The following is a 16,091-nucleotide window of genomic DNA, read 5'->3' as shown; positions in this document are numbered from 1 at the left end:
TGCGAACAGCTTAGAGCCTGGAGCCTGCTTCAGAGTCTGTCTCCCTTGCTCTCTGCCCCCCCCCCCCGCCACTCATACCCTTTTTTCTCTCTCTTAAAAATAAAATAAACAAACAAACAAACAAAAAAACCCTTAAAAGCACAGATCGGATCATTTTCCCAAGAAACTCTGAAATTACCTGCAAAAATGACCAATCCATGGCAGAAGTCAGTGTTCCTAATTACACAGCCTCGTAATAAAATTTTATCAGCATCCAAAGGAAAACTCGTGTTTCTCCAAAATAGTGTTCCTGTGAACTTATCCAGTCGGTTATTGGGTTCCTCACATTCAATAAAACCTTCAGAAAAATATGATTCATATAAGTATTCATATATGAAAGATTTTTCTGGTTTTAGTTAATCGGGACTGAGTTGAACAACTAAAATTTAATACAAAGTAAGACACGTTTGCACAAACCATCAAATGTTGCCAGTGAATTTTCTCTTTGGAGATACTGGTGTGTGACTTCAAGTGCCATTTTGAACTTGAGATTCGTTTCTCTAAAGGGAGAGGGGGGAAAAAAAAAGGAATTAAATAAATGAATTCTGGATCTCAAAAAAGAATATAGGAAAAACTGTGCAAAGTTAACGTTAGGTACATCTGGAGGCAGAAGCTGGATGATCAGCTTTGCCTATTTTCAAACTCTCGGTTTGCCTCGGAACTTCGAGTTTAGTGAGGTTATTTCCCGAACTACAGAAAAACTCCTGACTTGGGAGACGGCCCCTTGGTCTGTTTCTGTGGAGCACTATGACTCGGACAGAGGCATCTACAAGCGTCCTGTCCTCCTTACTAACCCAACTCTTACCGCCAATCTAGACTTAAATTCCACACAGCTATTTAAAAACTTAGCTTCTAGGGGCGCCTGAGTGGCTCAGTCGGTTAAGCCTCTGACTCTTAATTTCGGCTCAGGTCATGATCTCAAGGTTGTGAGATCGAGCCCCACGTCAGGCACAGCACATTGGGATTCTCTCTCTCTCCCTCTCTCGCTGCCCCTCCACCAATCATGCACTGGTGCTTTCTCTCTCTCTCTCTCAATATAAATAAACTTTAAAACAACTTAGCTTCTAATACTGAATCACATTAAGATGATTCTACAAGACATATTTGTTACAGAAGGTGCTTGGACCCTGTCAACCTATTATTTTCCAGGGTGAACGACTGGATCTCCTATTTTTGAAAGATAATTCTATTTAGGAAACTAGGAAAGGAGAACCTTACCTCCCAATACTTGGCATGCCCCACCCACAAAGACAGGAAGGCGTGTGCCCAAGGACACACAGAGTCAGGCTGGGCACCTGGGCTCAGGACGGCCAAGCTGCCCACACATGACACACATCCCTCTAAGGGTCTATGAATGTGGACTCTGGGGTTTCCATATATTCAGAAGTTGACCTGCAGACACGAGCCTGGAGAGCCAGCACTGGCGAGCAGCGTCCCAGCTCTGCTACTTACTCAGTGACCTTGGGCAGCCTACTTCACCTCCTCGTGCCCCACTTTCCTCATGGGCAATGTCAAGGTAATAATCTCATAGTGTCGCTGAGAAGATAAAATGAGCTAATACATAAAGCTAATGCAACTTAGCAGGCGCTCAAGGAATGTATTCAAAACCAGTCAAAAACAGAACATTACTGTTTTTTTAGTGGTAGCATACTAACCAGAGCCAACAAAGGGAAAATTCAAAATTGTCTGTTGACAAATACTTTAAAAAAAATCTGTTTCTTCTAAAATTCATGATATTGATCATCATTCATAGGTATCTGGATGCTGCTCAGCTGTATAGAAAAAGCTCAGGAGTCCCTCCTTTTACCTTCCCTAAAGGTGGGGGGAAGGGCTGTTTTGAAAGCCCCACTTTACAGATGGAATTGAAAAAAGAGAGAGTGGTCTGCTAGGGACCCCGCCAGACCGCCAGCTAGTAGTAGAGGCAAGGCTGGATCTCAGGCCTTCTTCAGATGCAATTTTCAACGGAATGAACGTGCCTTGACTGGTCAGCCTTAAAAGAGGCCCAGCGAAGACCCACTTACCCGTCCAATTCAGCTGTTTCGACATAGCACAGGCTGTTGGGCTCAGAGCTGGACAGCAGCAGGATGTCAGCCTGTTGAAAACCAGACACACCAGTAACACAGAGATCCCCAAAACTGAGCACCCGGGGAAGATGGGAGGATAGGAGATGAGGGATGCAGGCTTATTCACTTACGGGAATAAAATCATTTTTTTTCAGACGAATGACATCTCCAACTTGAATCTCTTTCCACTTGGCAGTTTTGAACCTGAATAGCAAAAATAACGATAGCTTACTGGCCTTTAAAAAGTTACTGGCAAAGTATTTGGAATTATTCTTTCTAGGAGCCAAAGATTTCTGGGAAAACGTGAATAGCACAGAAAAAAAGGTTTCCTAAAAGTTCAGCCATTTAATGACAAAACCACATTAAACAGTCATGCGAATCACAGCGTCCGCTGAAGGAAGTGGTGATGACGGTAATGACTTTGATGCGTTCTTTCCATCTGATGTCTGAAGGAAGGCTCGATGGGGCTACTGAAACCTGTGCCAAGGAGGGACTTGGCTCCTCCTTCGTTTTCGCTCATGCCCTGTGCTTCCACTCTCCTGCTCTCTAGCCTCTGGGTTATGCACCACCTGCTTAGGACGCAGGTCCCAGGTGGTCCCAGGATAGGAACGCATTCCGGCTCTCGCACAGCCACCCCCCACCCCCCTCCCCGGATTCCTCAGGGAACTTTACGGCATGTCTCCTCCCTATTAAGTTCCCTTTTCAATGATCATGGAATGCTTTTATAATAAGTCTAAGAAGGACATTGATAAAATGCAAAATAAAATTAAAAAGAGGACTATTTTTGTCTTAAATTTCATGGAAATACCCATTTAAATGTCTAACAAACCAACGTTATAAAAAGTTGTAAAATACAGCAACCTGTTTTAAAATTTTTCACACATAGCCAGATATCTGTAATAGAGATTATAGATCTATCACAACAGATAAACTTAATATTTTCCAAGGCAGGACTCCAATGACCATGTTTGTCCTCCCATTAATTCATGGATAAATGAGACCTGGAGATTTAAAATACAGTTTGGCTTTTCTTTTAAAATACATTTTAAACATATGCGTGGACCCCAGTGTGACCAATTTTATTAGAATCGAATACATAATTCTTAATCTCAGGATTTTAAAAAAGAATTGGGCTTATCTTTCGACAAATTACATTGTAGTTCGTTTACACTTCAGTATCTCTAAAACTATAAATTAGAATTCGCACATGGGTGTCAAAGTATAAATGAACAAAAAAGAACCTTGCCACAGCCCTTGGGGGTATTAGTGACAATTCTGTAGGGCCTTTCCACTGGGACATCTGGTTTCCCCTTGGGAGGCCCTGCTGCCTTGCCCCACCACAATGCCCAAGCACCCACACCGGCTTGACCCTCCGCTAGGGGGAGCCGGAGCCAGGGTCCTATCAGATGTGCACTCTGACCCCCACATTCAAGGCCACTCAGAGCTTCTCTTTACCAGTGGAGTTAGTCAGGCTGTGGGCTATTGCCAGAGTTGGGCAGGCAGGCTGAGAATCTTACTGATCTTCATTAGAGCACTTCTAAGTGATTTGAAAGGTAACCTTCAGAACAGAATCCATTTATTTGGGAGGGAAAAGAAACCATCCCAACTGATTTATAGATTGACACAGTCTATATCCAAATTAGACACAGTGGAACGGTGCCTGTAAATCACCTTATTTTTCTCAGTGTTGACACATAAAAAGTCTTTGAATTGGGCTTTCACCACTCTTTGTTCTCTTTTTTAGTGAAGTATAATTGACATACAATCTCCTACAGTTTCAGGTGGACATCATAGTGATTTGACATCTTCTTAGTCCCTATTTTGAGCACCTGACTGTGGTTCTGCCTCTAGGCACTTGCTCAAAAATCAACTCATTACTGATCTGTGCGTTGGCACGTTGGTCACAGTGGACAATATTTACTTAACATTTATTGAACACTTTCTGTGTGTCAAAGGCTCTGATGCACAAAAACAACAGGACACCATCAAGATAGTGTCATTGAGAAATGTATAGTTCAGGACAGAGAAGGAGACACCAACACAAATAATTCTAATAAAAGGCAGGTCAGAAGAAGACAGATGAAAGCAACATGCTCTTGAATGCACAGGAAGGGAGAAATCACTTTAGCTGGAGAATCTAGAAAAGGGGTCAAGACATTTGGGCAAAGTCCTGGACACGTAAGCTGGGAACCACAGTGATGGGGGCTCCAGACTGAAGGACACATGTAAACACATCGGTGTGAATGCCACGGGGCTCAACGGACGAGTGCCCGAGTCCCAATTGGCTGTAGCTCCTGGGTCGCGAGGAGGGTACCAAGTCTTAGGAAGTGAAGTGAGACCCTTACAATGAAGCTGTGGCACCAAAAGACTTCTAAGTTTGGAATGGCTCTCTCTGAGTATGTTTCTAGACATACGCGCTCTGTTCTTGTACCCAAGTTAAAATTAAGGAAGACACAGTACCTGCCATCCTTAATGACTTCACACGTCCTATTGTTGATTTCATTATCCATTTTATGCCGAGCCTTCAGAAGAGAGGAGGGCAAAGGTTACTTTAATATTCACAAAACATAAGATATTAACGCCAAACTAAAATAAGCGCACAGCAGCGGGGAGAAAGTTGCATGAGGCATCCTTACCACATCGTCCACCAGGTCTTTGATGGCCGTGATGCCCAGCACCATGAGCAAGGGCACCAGGGTGGTGTACCATGCCAGGGTGGTGATTTGAGGAATTGCCTGAAAGAAATACAAGGTAGACGTGTGTGCCCACGAAGGCATGGCTTCTACAGGTAGCTGTGAATTCAACCTCCCAGCCTGCGTCCTGCAGAGCATGTGGGAAAGTCACCCTAAGCCTCCAGCCAACCACCTTCTTGCCATCCTCTCTATTTCTGGCCTCCTGGAACAGACCCCAGGGAACAGTGGCTCCTGAAATTGTTTCATTGCGAACTTAACTGGACACTAGTGGGCTAGAAGAGAACTGCTCCAAACTCCTTGGGGAAATCATAACTAAGAGGAGGGAGGGCAGTGCAAGGAGCTGGGACAAGTAGTCCTTTAACTTTCATAGGGGATGCATGTAGCGGGCTCTCCACTGCCGGATGCTTGGCCAGGGGTCTCTGAGGCTCTCATGATGGAGGCAAGGATAGCAGTAGGCAGCTGCCTCTGAAAGCCAAGGTGGCGTCGGGCCTCAGACAAAGCCTTGCCTCCAACAAGACAGCCTTCAAGTTGGAACAAAAGATTGGGAAGCAAGCTTAGTAAAGATCTTTTGTAAACATCCTATGCATCATCAGGTCACGTAGCGTTGTCATTAAAACAACAGGCTTTGCGGAAAAGTTCCTGGATCAAGTCCCGCCCTGCTCTCTCACGGAGGGCTTGAAGACTTTGAACAAGTTCCTGCATCTCACCAGGCCTCAGCTTCTCTGCAAATGGAGGTTACGATAGCACTTGTATCACAAAGTACACGAATTAAGTGAAGAAATAAGCAAAGAGCTGTTTGAAACTCTGACTATCACTTTAACTTAAATTGCTAGATTTTGAGAGAAGATGGTTGGTGGTTGGTTGGGAGACAGAACGATCATTTGCCACATTATTATCAAAGTGTGTAACTCCTCCTTTTCCTTGCTAGAAAGAAAGAAGGGAAGAATGGAAGTACCTTCAAATTTTAGTGTTTGTCTCCACGTGGGCCGGTTTCAAAGGTCCCTCTTGATAACAGGACCATTCTATACTATCAAGCCAGTAGATCGCATATCCTACTAAATCTGTTGGGTTTCCATTTCTCCCTCGTGTTTCCTCACCACCCCCTGCATCCTCCATGCCCGCCTGGACACACACACGTTCCCATTTTCATGAACCCCCGCTCAGTGAATCCCAGTAGATGAGACGGTTTTCCTAATCCAATTCTTGATGTAAAGGATTTGATAAAACCAAGTGGCTACACTATCCTTTGTCACCTGTATATGAGTGCTAAAAGTTCATAATCCGGTAACCAGAGGGTATAGAGTTCTCGATTCTAACAACGACTTCTAGATAGGTAAAATTAACACTCTATAGATAAACGAATCCTTTGCCACAATAAAGGAAAAAAAAAACCTCAGGCAAAGTTTAGGTCTTTTGGGGCACCTGGGTGGCTTAGTTGGTTGAGCATCTGACTTTGGCTCAGGTCATGATCTCATGGTTCGTGGGTTCAAGCCCCGCGTCAGGCTCTGTGCTGACAGCTCAGATTCTGTGTCTCCCTCTCTCTCTGCCCTTCCCCTGCTCATGATCTGCCTCTCAAAAATAAATAAATTTAAAAAAAAAAAACTTTTTAAAAAGAATAGCCCTTTTGTCAACATAAAAACCAATTCACAAAAATAATTTATTGAGAATTATGACCAAAATATTAATAAAAATAAATAATATTCTTGAGGAAATTAAGCATCTACATGAAAAACAAAGGGCAAGCACATGATAAATAGAAGCTTAAGGTACAGATAATTTTACAGTGTGAAGGTTTTAATTGTATTCACCTCAGGGAAGCCAGTTTTAACACTCACATTAGTATGCAACTGAATTTTTAAATATAGAGTTAAATGTTTTCCATTTGCTCCCTTTCCCTGTTCATTGAACGTGGTCAAACTGGTTCTGCATGAAGCACTATTTCCTTACGTGCAAAAATCCCAAGGTTAATACATCAACTTTCAAGATTACATGTGTCCACAATTTAACGTTACTGAGTCATCGTAACTCAAAACAGATTTAAGATATCAAAGGGCATTACCTGTAAGATAAGAAGGACCAGGAAATAGAAATTGGCTGCTCTCTTAAACTGCTCAAACAAATTCATTGGTAGAAAGGTAAAGGCGTTATACTTGTATGTTTTAATTGCATTATTCTGTTGGGAAAAAAAAGGTGAGAGAGTCATTCTACATGGGGGTACGCTTCTATCCCGATGGAGACACACCTGCAAGAATCACTAAAGCCTGATGGCCTACAGAGACACAGGGACATTGGTCAGAGACAGCAGCAAGCAGCGGACATTTCACTTCAAAGGTCTCTGCGGCCAATGTGTGAGCAAACGGACGGTGCCGGCAGACTCCTGGAGTCCTCAGAGCCTCTTAGAAAACAGGGCAGGGGTGCCTGGGTGGCTCTGTGGATTAAGTGTCCAACTTTGGCTTAGGTCATGATCTCACAGTTCATGAGTTCGAGCCCCACGTTGGGCTCTGTGCTGACAACTCAGAGCCTGGAGCCTGCTTCTGATTCTGTCTCTCCCTCTCTCTCTGCCCCTCCCCTGCTCATGCTCGCTCGTGCTCTCTCTCTCTCAAAAATAAACAAACATTAAAAAAAAAAAAAAGTAAAGAAAACAGGGCAGAGGGGGATGTCAGCCCAGATAACAATTCTGGGAAAGGAACACTTTTATTGCAGGGCGATGGAGACTACTGTGTAAAGTAAAAGACACTGCTGTGTGAATTGTGTGCCCCACAAGATAGGCACACGTCCTCACTCCGGTAGCCGTGGCTGACATCTTATTTGGGAATGGGGCCTTCGCAGATGTAATCAAGTTATAGTGATGTCACATTGGGATGAAGGTGGGCCCTCATCCAATGACAGCTGCCCTCACAAGGAGAGGACAAGTGGCCACGTGTAGACGGAGCTGGAGAGCGGAGGGATGCATCTACAAGCCAAGGGACGCCAGGGATTGTCGGCGACCTCCAGAAGCCGGGGAGAAGCTTGGAAAAGATGCTCCCTCACACCCTCCAGAAGCAACCAACCCTACTGACAGCTTGCTTTCGGACTCCTGGCCCCTAAACCATAAGAAAATACACCTCTGTTGCCTTAAACCAGCCTGTCCATGGCTCTGTGACAGCTGTCCCAGCAAACCAAATGAGATGTTATGACATGTAAGCACACACCTCACAGGGGAGCCTTGATATTTTATTATTTTTTAATAACATTTTTTAATGTTTATTGTTGAGAGAGAGAGCGAAAACAAGCAGGGGAGGGGCAGAGAGAAGGGGACGGGGGATATGAAGTAGGCACTGCACTGTCAGCACAGAGCCCAAAGCAGGGCTCGAACTCACAAGCCATGAGATCATGACCTGAGCTGAAGTCGGATGCTTAACTGACTGAACCACCCAGGCGCCCCTATCATATTTTAAAGGTAATAAGGACTTTTCAGGCGAAAAGATCTTCAATCTCTAAATCTATCACAGGCAGAGAAGGGAGAAATAGGCCATTAAGATTCCTTTAAAATTCTTATTACTTTCAAACATAAGATTTCTGAGACACTGTTGTACATTCTTCTATAAGACATTGAGAGAGCTCTGTGCGTACACAGGAAAATTCTCAATCTGCATAATTTTGGTTTGTGTCAAGCCACCCCTCCTCACCTTTATTAAACTCAAAGTGATGAATAAAAATTATATTCTATACAATGGACAATGATTATCAATATAATGGGCCAGAGATTATCTGGAAGGCAGGTGTCTCATGAAGTTGGTAAGCTTAATGGTTATTGGAAAAAACTGGCTCTTTGTAAAGCTGTTAAAATCCACGGGACGCCTGGGTGGCTCAGTCAGTTAAGCATCCGACTTCGGCTCAGGTCATGATCTCATGGTTCTGGGGTTCAAGCCCCGTGTCACTCTGTGCTGAGAGCTCAGAGCCTAAAGCCTGCTTCAGATTCTGTATCTCCCTCTCTTTCTACCCCTCCCCTGCTTGTTCTCTCTCTCTCTCTCTCTCTCTCTCTCAAAATAAACAACATTAAAAAACATTTTTTTAATTTAGAAAGTTAAAATCCACTTACTGCGTATTTGCTCTCCTTAATACAAAAGAACTTCGTGTTCATAAACTGAAGCTGTTCATGGAAGCTTCGATCATTTGCCTTGACTTGCCATGTACAATCTTAAAAAGAAAGAGAAAAGAGTCCATTATGCAGAAGTTTAGCATATTATTGTGGGCTGAACTGTGTCCTTCCTGGATTCATCTGGTAAACTCCAAACTCCCACTCCATGCCTCAGAATATAACTTTATTTGGACATAGGGTGACTGAAGATGTAATTGAGTTAAAGCCAGGCCATTAGAGTTCACCCCAACCCAATAAGGTGATGGTCTTCTTAAAAGAATAAAAGCAGTTTTGCAGACAGATATGAACAGTAGGGAGCTGGTATGAAATCAGAGGGAAAACATGGGCATCTCTAAGCCAAGGACAAAAGCCTGGAACAGACCCTTCCCTCAGAGCCTCAGAGCCTCAGTAGGAACCAATCATGCCCACACTTTGGCCTCAGATTTCCAGTCTCCAAATCCGTGAGACAGTAAGACTGGTAGTGGAAACTACCCAGCTTGTGCCACTGGGACGGCAGCCCTAGCCAGTGAACGGACATGCTGTAATTCACAGAATGTTCATGGGACATTGGAGTTCTAAACAAGTAATCCTCATCTAAACATGGCCCAAACAAAATCCAAGAGCCCCCAGAAGGTCACAGCTAAATTAAGTCAAATTATTTTTTCCAAACTCATGTACTTAGTTTGTAAAATTTGTAACCCACTAAGTATTGACTGAGTGAATAAATCAAGGAAAAAGGACATCCCCAACTAATTCAACACTTTTGATTGAGTCTTGATCACAGATCAGTGTGCACTGCTTTACCTCATGGACTTAATGTCACATACACAGTACTGAGTGATTCGGGCCATTCAATAGACATGTCTAAATTCCAAGGGACCTGATAAAGTCCACAGCCTCTCTACTGCTGGGGGAACACTCCTCACCCCACAGGGGTCTCATAAAACACTTCTCCCAACCCCACCCCCCTGCCCACACTAACTGTCTCTGACCGGATTCTCCGTGGGGGTAGTTTTCTCCACACTTATTGGCCAATGTTGCCTACTGGTTTAACAGAGCAATTCCCAACTCTGTGGGGATCACATCTTTCCTACTCTCCCCCGCCAACAGCCAACTATATTCCTAACATCTGTGCTTATCACTCCCTTATTTTTCTGTACAGGTTTAGCAAGTATGCATCCCCCAAAATCAGTTGTTCAGGCCAGTTTTGAGCTAGATCACTTGTATTCTTCTGTGAATTGCTTTTCCGCCCTCAACATTATGTAAGTTTCATCTACACTAATGTGTTGTGGTATAAAATATGGTATTCACTGCCACTATATCATGTATATACCACAATTTATCAGTTCTTCTGTTGGTGAATAGTTAGGGTGTTTCTAGTGTCTTGCTATTATTATAAATTATTTTGCTGTAAACATTCTCAGATTGTCCTCTGGAAGTCATAAGATTTTTTTTTTTCTAGGTATCTACCCAGGAGTGGAAAGTCTGGGTGATAATTTTCCTCTTTTACTTGCCCACAAACTTCCTGTACCCACTCTCCTTCTCTTGACTGTTCCTTGAAAGGACAGGAGTCCAGCCTATGTTCAGGAACCCTTGGGCAGGGAAGAGAAAGAAGAGGAGAGAGAGGTGGTGATGGTATGGCTTCAGCTGCAGTATTGGGGAACTAGGCAGGAAGGCGTGAAGCAAGGCGGCATCCTCCGGCTGGCTCTGAAGAGCATGAGCATGAGGTGGGGGTCTTCTAAGCGGAGACTGAGTCTACACGATGGTGTAGAGGTACGCCATGGTGACGTCACACCATCAGCCCACTGTGAGATTACCACTAGGCTGTGGGACACAGAGATTCCAACAAAAGATCTGTTCCATCCTGAGATGGTCTGTATGTTTATCTAACCCGCAGACAGGAAAGCTGGAAGGGTCTCCAGGAGCTCTTCTCTGAGCCTGGGCCCCCACATTAGCTTGCTCTTCTGTCTCCTTTTTATAGCCCTCTTGCTTCCCAAACCCAGCCCCTGGCTACCCTCTGCTATCTCCATGGTGGTCTCCATGTTCCTCCCTCAACAGCCTCAGACACAACACCCACCTCTTTATCTCATGGTGAGACCACTGTTTTGTGGTAGAGCTGGCTTTGATGATGCTCAATGAAGAGCTACTTCCAGAATTAGCTCCTGCTCCTCCCTGATTGGTGAAATAGCTTGGGGTCCCTTGTGGTGGGGTTGTAGCTGCTGCTTTCTGGGCTGACCCAGATTTATTTCTTTTTGTCATCTCTAGTGGCTCCACAGCTGGCTGAGGATTTGCTGGAGGATGATTCCTGGGTTGACCTGTCACCCTTGTCTTACAGCAATTGTCATCCGCCCCATGGTGATGGGAACTCCTCCTACTGGGTTTGGTCCTCCCTTCTCTCCTTCTGAGCTTTAGCACTGGGCTTGGAGGCTCCTTGGCTTCCAACCTGTCCACTTATGTAGCTTTCACTCTGCAAGGCTGAAATGAGGGTCCCACTACTGCATTAGTGGCTTTGGCAGCAGGCCTGCAGGTGCCTCTGGGCCTGCAATCACCATACTGGCAGCTCTCTGGGGACAGCCCGGGGCCTCCCAGGACATGGTGAAAGTACTCCCAGAGGACACACTTGCAGACCTTCTGATTGAATAGAGAAGGTAAAGCTCATGAGGTGAAGTCTAATTTATCTCTGGCTCAAGTCCTTTCTATCTCAATGGATCACCTATTGCTAGAGCCCAGCACCTCATGGGAATCTCAGCTAACGGGACCTTTCTAACCCAGAGGTGACGAACCTGTCCGTCAGGCTACCTCCGCAGAGGAAAAATATTTCCACCCACCTGGTTTGCCTTTGCCCATCTACTCCTGACTTCTTCGGTTCCATGATGTACAGGCCAGTTGCTACCATAAGTTCAGGGCTTCGTATGCGTAAGGAGGCATCAGGCCAAGTAGTCCAGCTACTCTCTCCACTTTGCTGTACTGACTGGGCCTTCTTTGTGACCTATCCTCCCACTGAGAACTCTGGCCACGAGCTGATGTCAGATGGTTGCTTATGAGCAGAGTTGACCTTTCTACCAGGAAGGGTGGAAGACAAATATCAGGTTGCGCTTGGTTTCTGAAGAGGAAGGCACAGGCATAAGCCTGCCACTGCCATGAAGGCTCAAGACAGGAGCCATCAGTCAGGAAGAAAGGTTGAGGACCTTTGCATTAGGTTCTCCAGTGACTTGTGTTTGAACGTGCACACCAGTGACCCTCCCTTGTGGGACATACGTGTGTGGGTGAACCCAGTTTGATGAGCCCCTCCTCCCCTGCAAAATGGTAGGGGAGGGAAATTAACAATAATTGGGACTCAACCAGTTTGGGAGATGGGAATATATTAAAAAACACTTTCAAGTAAAAAATGCTAAAAGTATCCATCTTATATAATTATCACAATAAAGACATACTTTTGGAAATATTGTGTTTCATTTTTTCAAATGATTCATTTTCTAGACTTCTCCCTCACAGGAAGTACAGATAATTTTGCAAAAGGGACTACTGAAGAATGTGCGTAATTAACCTTGTTACTTTTTTAAACACCACAGTACCATTACTGAAAATTCCTCTTGCGTCATTTTGGCTGCCCTTCACTGGGCAATCATAATGATTATTACAAATGCAGCTGCTCCCAGCACCTCTGTAGCTAAAATGCAATTTTACCAAATGGGAAAACTAAACTGGAACTGTCAGACATCTCATACGCATGATTGCAATGTGCGTTATCGATTACATAATCAGAATATAACGTACACGATCAGAACATTTCTTCTCCACTCAAATAGGACACCTACATAAAAGTAGGTAAAATAGGGATTTTATGGGATCATCTTGAATCCACTCTATGTATGGTAATTTGAAAATGCATGTGCTTTTACCGGTTTACTTTAGCTCGCTGATGACTTACGACATACCTCCAGTCACCAGCATTCCAGAACTTCCCTGAGCTGCTGTTCTAAATTCAGGAAGGCTGAGAAGAAAAAGGGACAGGATTCCTCAAGAATCAAGAGAAGGCCAGGGGGAAGGGATAAAAATCCATCTCAGAAAAACTCAACAGGAAAGAATAAGCTGCCCTTGTAATGAGCCAGATTCTTTGGTCCCCCTCATGGCTCTTTAGATTTCCCTCAGCATTAAATCCCTCATCCAGTGGCTCCTCCGTCTGTCCCCAGCACTGTGCCTCATCCCCGGCCCATTTTGATGAGGACGCCTCTGACACAAGTAGTGTTTGACCTCAAGCAGGGCCAGTGAAGGGTCTACTGGAAATGACCTTGGTCTCTTAATTTTATGCTTTTGAGAACACCTTGGGGAGACCTGAGAAAGTAACCAAGGTATCGTCATCTGCAGCATACTGAGCTCAAACACAGGAGTTTTCTAGTCAACTTTAGAAATCTCATTGTAGTCAAATCATCAATAACCCTATTTCCAACAAGGTTCCTTGTCTGGCATAATTCAGACTAATCAGAGAGCAAATAAATTGATGCCTTCTCCTAATTCTCCCCTGAGTTTTATGCTAATTGCTTGAGGAATATTTCAAGCAGAGACCATAAAAAAAGTAAAAACTGTGTTCTGTGGTCAAATACATTTGCAAAAGACAGCATACAATACAGGATCCCTCTTCTGGACACTCAGTGGACCTAGTGATATATTAAAGGCTCCAAGAAAACATTTAAAAATTTTTATGTAATTCTGTCTTTTCAAATTAATGTGACCACAGTCACATTTTTTTTTTTAAATCACTGAACACCTATTGAGAAATGCTATGCTAAAGCACATACCTTTTGGAAGTGCAGCAAAATAGCATTCAGAAATATTTGTCTTTTGGATCAAACATTAACTAATTACTCACTTGGAACAGAGAACTTTGTTAGAAATTTGGACTACAAGGCTAATTTACAGACAAAGAACATTTCTTATCCCATGGGGTGCCTAGGGGGCTTAGTCAGTTAAACGCCCAGCACTTGTTTTTGGCTCAAGTCATGATCTCACGGTTTGTGAACTTCGAGCCCCATGTTGGGCTGATGGTGTAGAGCCTGCTTGAGATTCTATCTCCCTCTCTGTCTCTTTGCCTCTTCCCCATTTGTGCTCTCTCTCAAAATAAAGTAAAATAAAATAAAAAGTCAAAAAAAAGTTTTTTAAGTTACTTACAAAAAGAAGATATGCTGTCCCATTTTCTAGAATGAAAATACTGACTAAGGGAAGAAATAATAAATTTACAAGTAAAAAATGCATGTATGTCCCTTTGGTAAAAAGCTAGGAAGATACCAACTAACAATATTGTGTAAAACCATCAATGCGTGTGTGGAGATATGCATTTAAGATCAACCATTCCTGAATTTGGTAAATATATATTCAATACATCTAAACATTGCTAAGTGATACTCAGAGTGCTCCTACTTTCACCAAAACCTTTGATTGCTGCCATCTGGAAAAGGAAGTAAACTTCACCTGGCCCCTCATCCTTACTGCTGGTTCTGAATTCTTGCTTAGACACCAGCAACCAAAGAGCTACATGGGTGGGTACAAAATGCAGTTAGCAAGCTGAGGAAAAAGATCAAATGCTTAACATCAAAAAGAAAAACCAACAGGCACCCTCCTACACTGTTGGTGGGAATGTAAACTGGTGCAGCCGCTCTGGAAAACAGTGTGGAGGTTCCTCAAAAAACTATCCGTAGAACTCCCTTATGACCCAGCAATCGTACTGCTAGGAATTTACCCAGGGGATACAGAAGTGCTGATGCATAGGAGCACATGTACCCCAATAGTCATAGTGGCACTTTCTACAATAGCCAAATCATGGAAAGAGCCTAAATGTCCATCAACTGAGGAATGGATCAAGAAGATGTGGTATATATATATATATATATATATATATATACAACGGAGTACTATATGGCAATGAGGAAGAATGAAATCTGGCCATTTATAGCAAAGTGGATGGACCTCGAGGGTATCATGCTGAGCAAAATAAGTCAGGCAGAGAAGGATAGATACCATATGTTTGCATCTATAGGTCTAACAGGAGAGACCTGGCAAGGGACCATGGGGAGAGGAAGGGGGAAAGAGAGCAAGGGAGAGTGAGGGACACAGATCAAGGGAGACTACTGAATACTGAAAATGAACCATGGACTGAAGGGGGAGGGAGGGGGGTGATAGTCATGGTGGGGGGCACTTGTGGGGAGAAGCACTGGGTGTTATATGGAAACCAATTTGACAATAAACTATTAAAAAAAAAAAGAAAAGAAAAATCAACAAACAACAGAAGAGAAAAATGAGCAAAGGACATGAATAGACCTCTCCCACAAAGGGAAATTCAACTGGTTCTTAAATATGTGAAAAAATACTCAAGTTCATTAGAAAAGAAGTGTAATTCTTTGGGGGACGTACCAATTTTTATCCTGTGATGGCAAAATGCTGGCAAAGAGTAAAGAATGTGAGGACATACTGGGTTGAAAGGAGAGTAGAGGGTCAGGCACTCGTAGGTGGTCTCCGTGGACGGCCATTTGGCCATATCTGTCAGATTTTAACACACACAGGCACGGACTGATGGAGCAATCCCACTTCTAGGAAGTGATCCCCCACGCGCACGGGAGAAATGACGTTTCTCAGCGCTCTTTAGCGCAGCCCTATTTATCAGAAAGATTAGAAACAGCCCAAATCTCACCACAAGCATCTACATGACAAAAGTCTATGCAGTCTGGGGAAAAAAAAAAGAATAAGACGGCTTTCTACAGACTCAGAGGGAAGACCTCCAAATAACACTAAGTGACAAAAGCATGGGTGTGTACCATACTGTATTCTCAGTCATGTGACACACAGAATTAATGCACAGTAGGGAGGCACCCACATACACACACTGGCAAACATTTGTTTATGGATCTATGGGTACGCAAGGGCACGTGTTTGTAAGTCTTCTTTGCACATACAAGTGTATTTATATTTCCAGGATGACATTTGAGAAACTGACAACATCAGTTTCTGGGAAGGAAAACTGCCCGTGAAGAACAGCTGGATGTGAACGTACCAGCTTTTCACAGCCGCACACTTCAGCCTGGAAGACGCTCTGGAGCGCTTAGCACTCCCTGCACAATGTTGTTCACACTGTTAATTTTGGCTTTAGCCAAAAATCAAAGACAAATGACATTGGAGCCTCTG

At 43.7% G+C, this 16,091-nt stretch overlaps 1 protein-coding gene across 1 annotated transcript in view; it reads right to left on the bottom strand.

Annotated features, from left to right (window-relative positions):
- Nucleotides 1-16,091, bottom strand: part of ATP8B1 (ATPase phospholipid transporting 8B1) — a 59,063-nt gene that overhangs the window by 35,034 nt on the left and 7,938 nt on the right. Inside the window, exons 2-9 of the mRNA XM_029922390.1 lie at nt 8,877-8,974; nt 6,855-6,968; nt 4,739-4,837; nt 4,563-4,624; nt 2,234-2,306; nt 2,061-2,131; nt 457-539; nt 179-337 (exon numbers count right to left, since the gene is read on the bottom strand). Of these exons, the coding sequence (XP_029778250.1) occupies nt 179-337; nt 457-539; nt 2,061-2,131; nt 2,234-2,306; nt 4,563-4,624; nt 4,739-4,837; nt 6,855-6,968; nt 8,877-8,974 (759 nt within the window). The remainder of the gene's footprint in view (nt 1-178; nt 338-456; nt 540-2,060; nt 2,132-2,233; nt 2,307-4,562; nt 4,625-4,738; nt 4,838-6,854; nt 6,969-8,876; nt 8,975-16,091) is intronic.

The sequence above is a fragment of the Suricata suricatta genome, chromosome 14, assembly GCF_006229205.1.
Source record: "Suricata suricatta isolate VVHF042 chromosome 14, meerkat_22Aug2017_6uvM2_HiC, whole genome shotgun sequence".
In the NCBI taxonomy this organism is placed as follows: domain Eukaryota; kingdom Metazoa; phylum Chordata; class Mammalia; order Carnivora; family Herpestidae; genus Suricata; species Suricata suricatta.
This window is presented reverse-complemented; position numbering and strand designations above follow the sequence as displayed.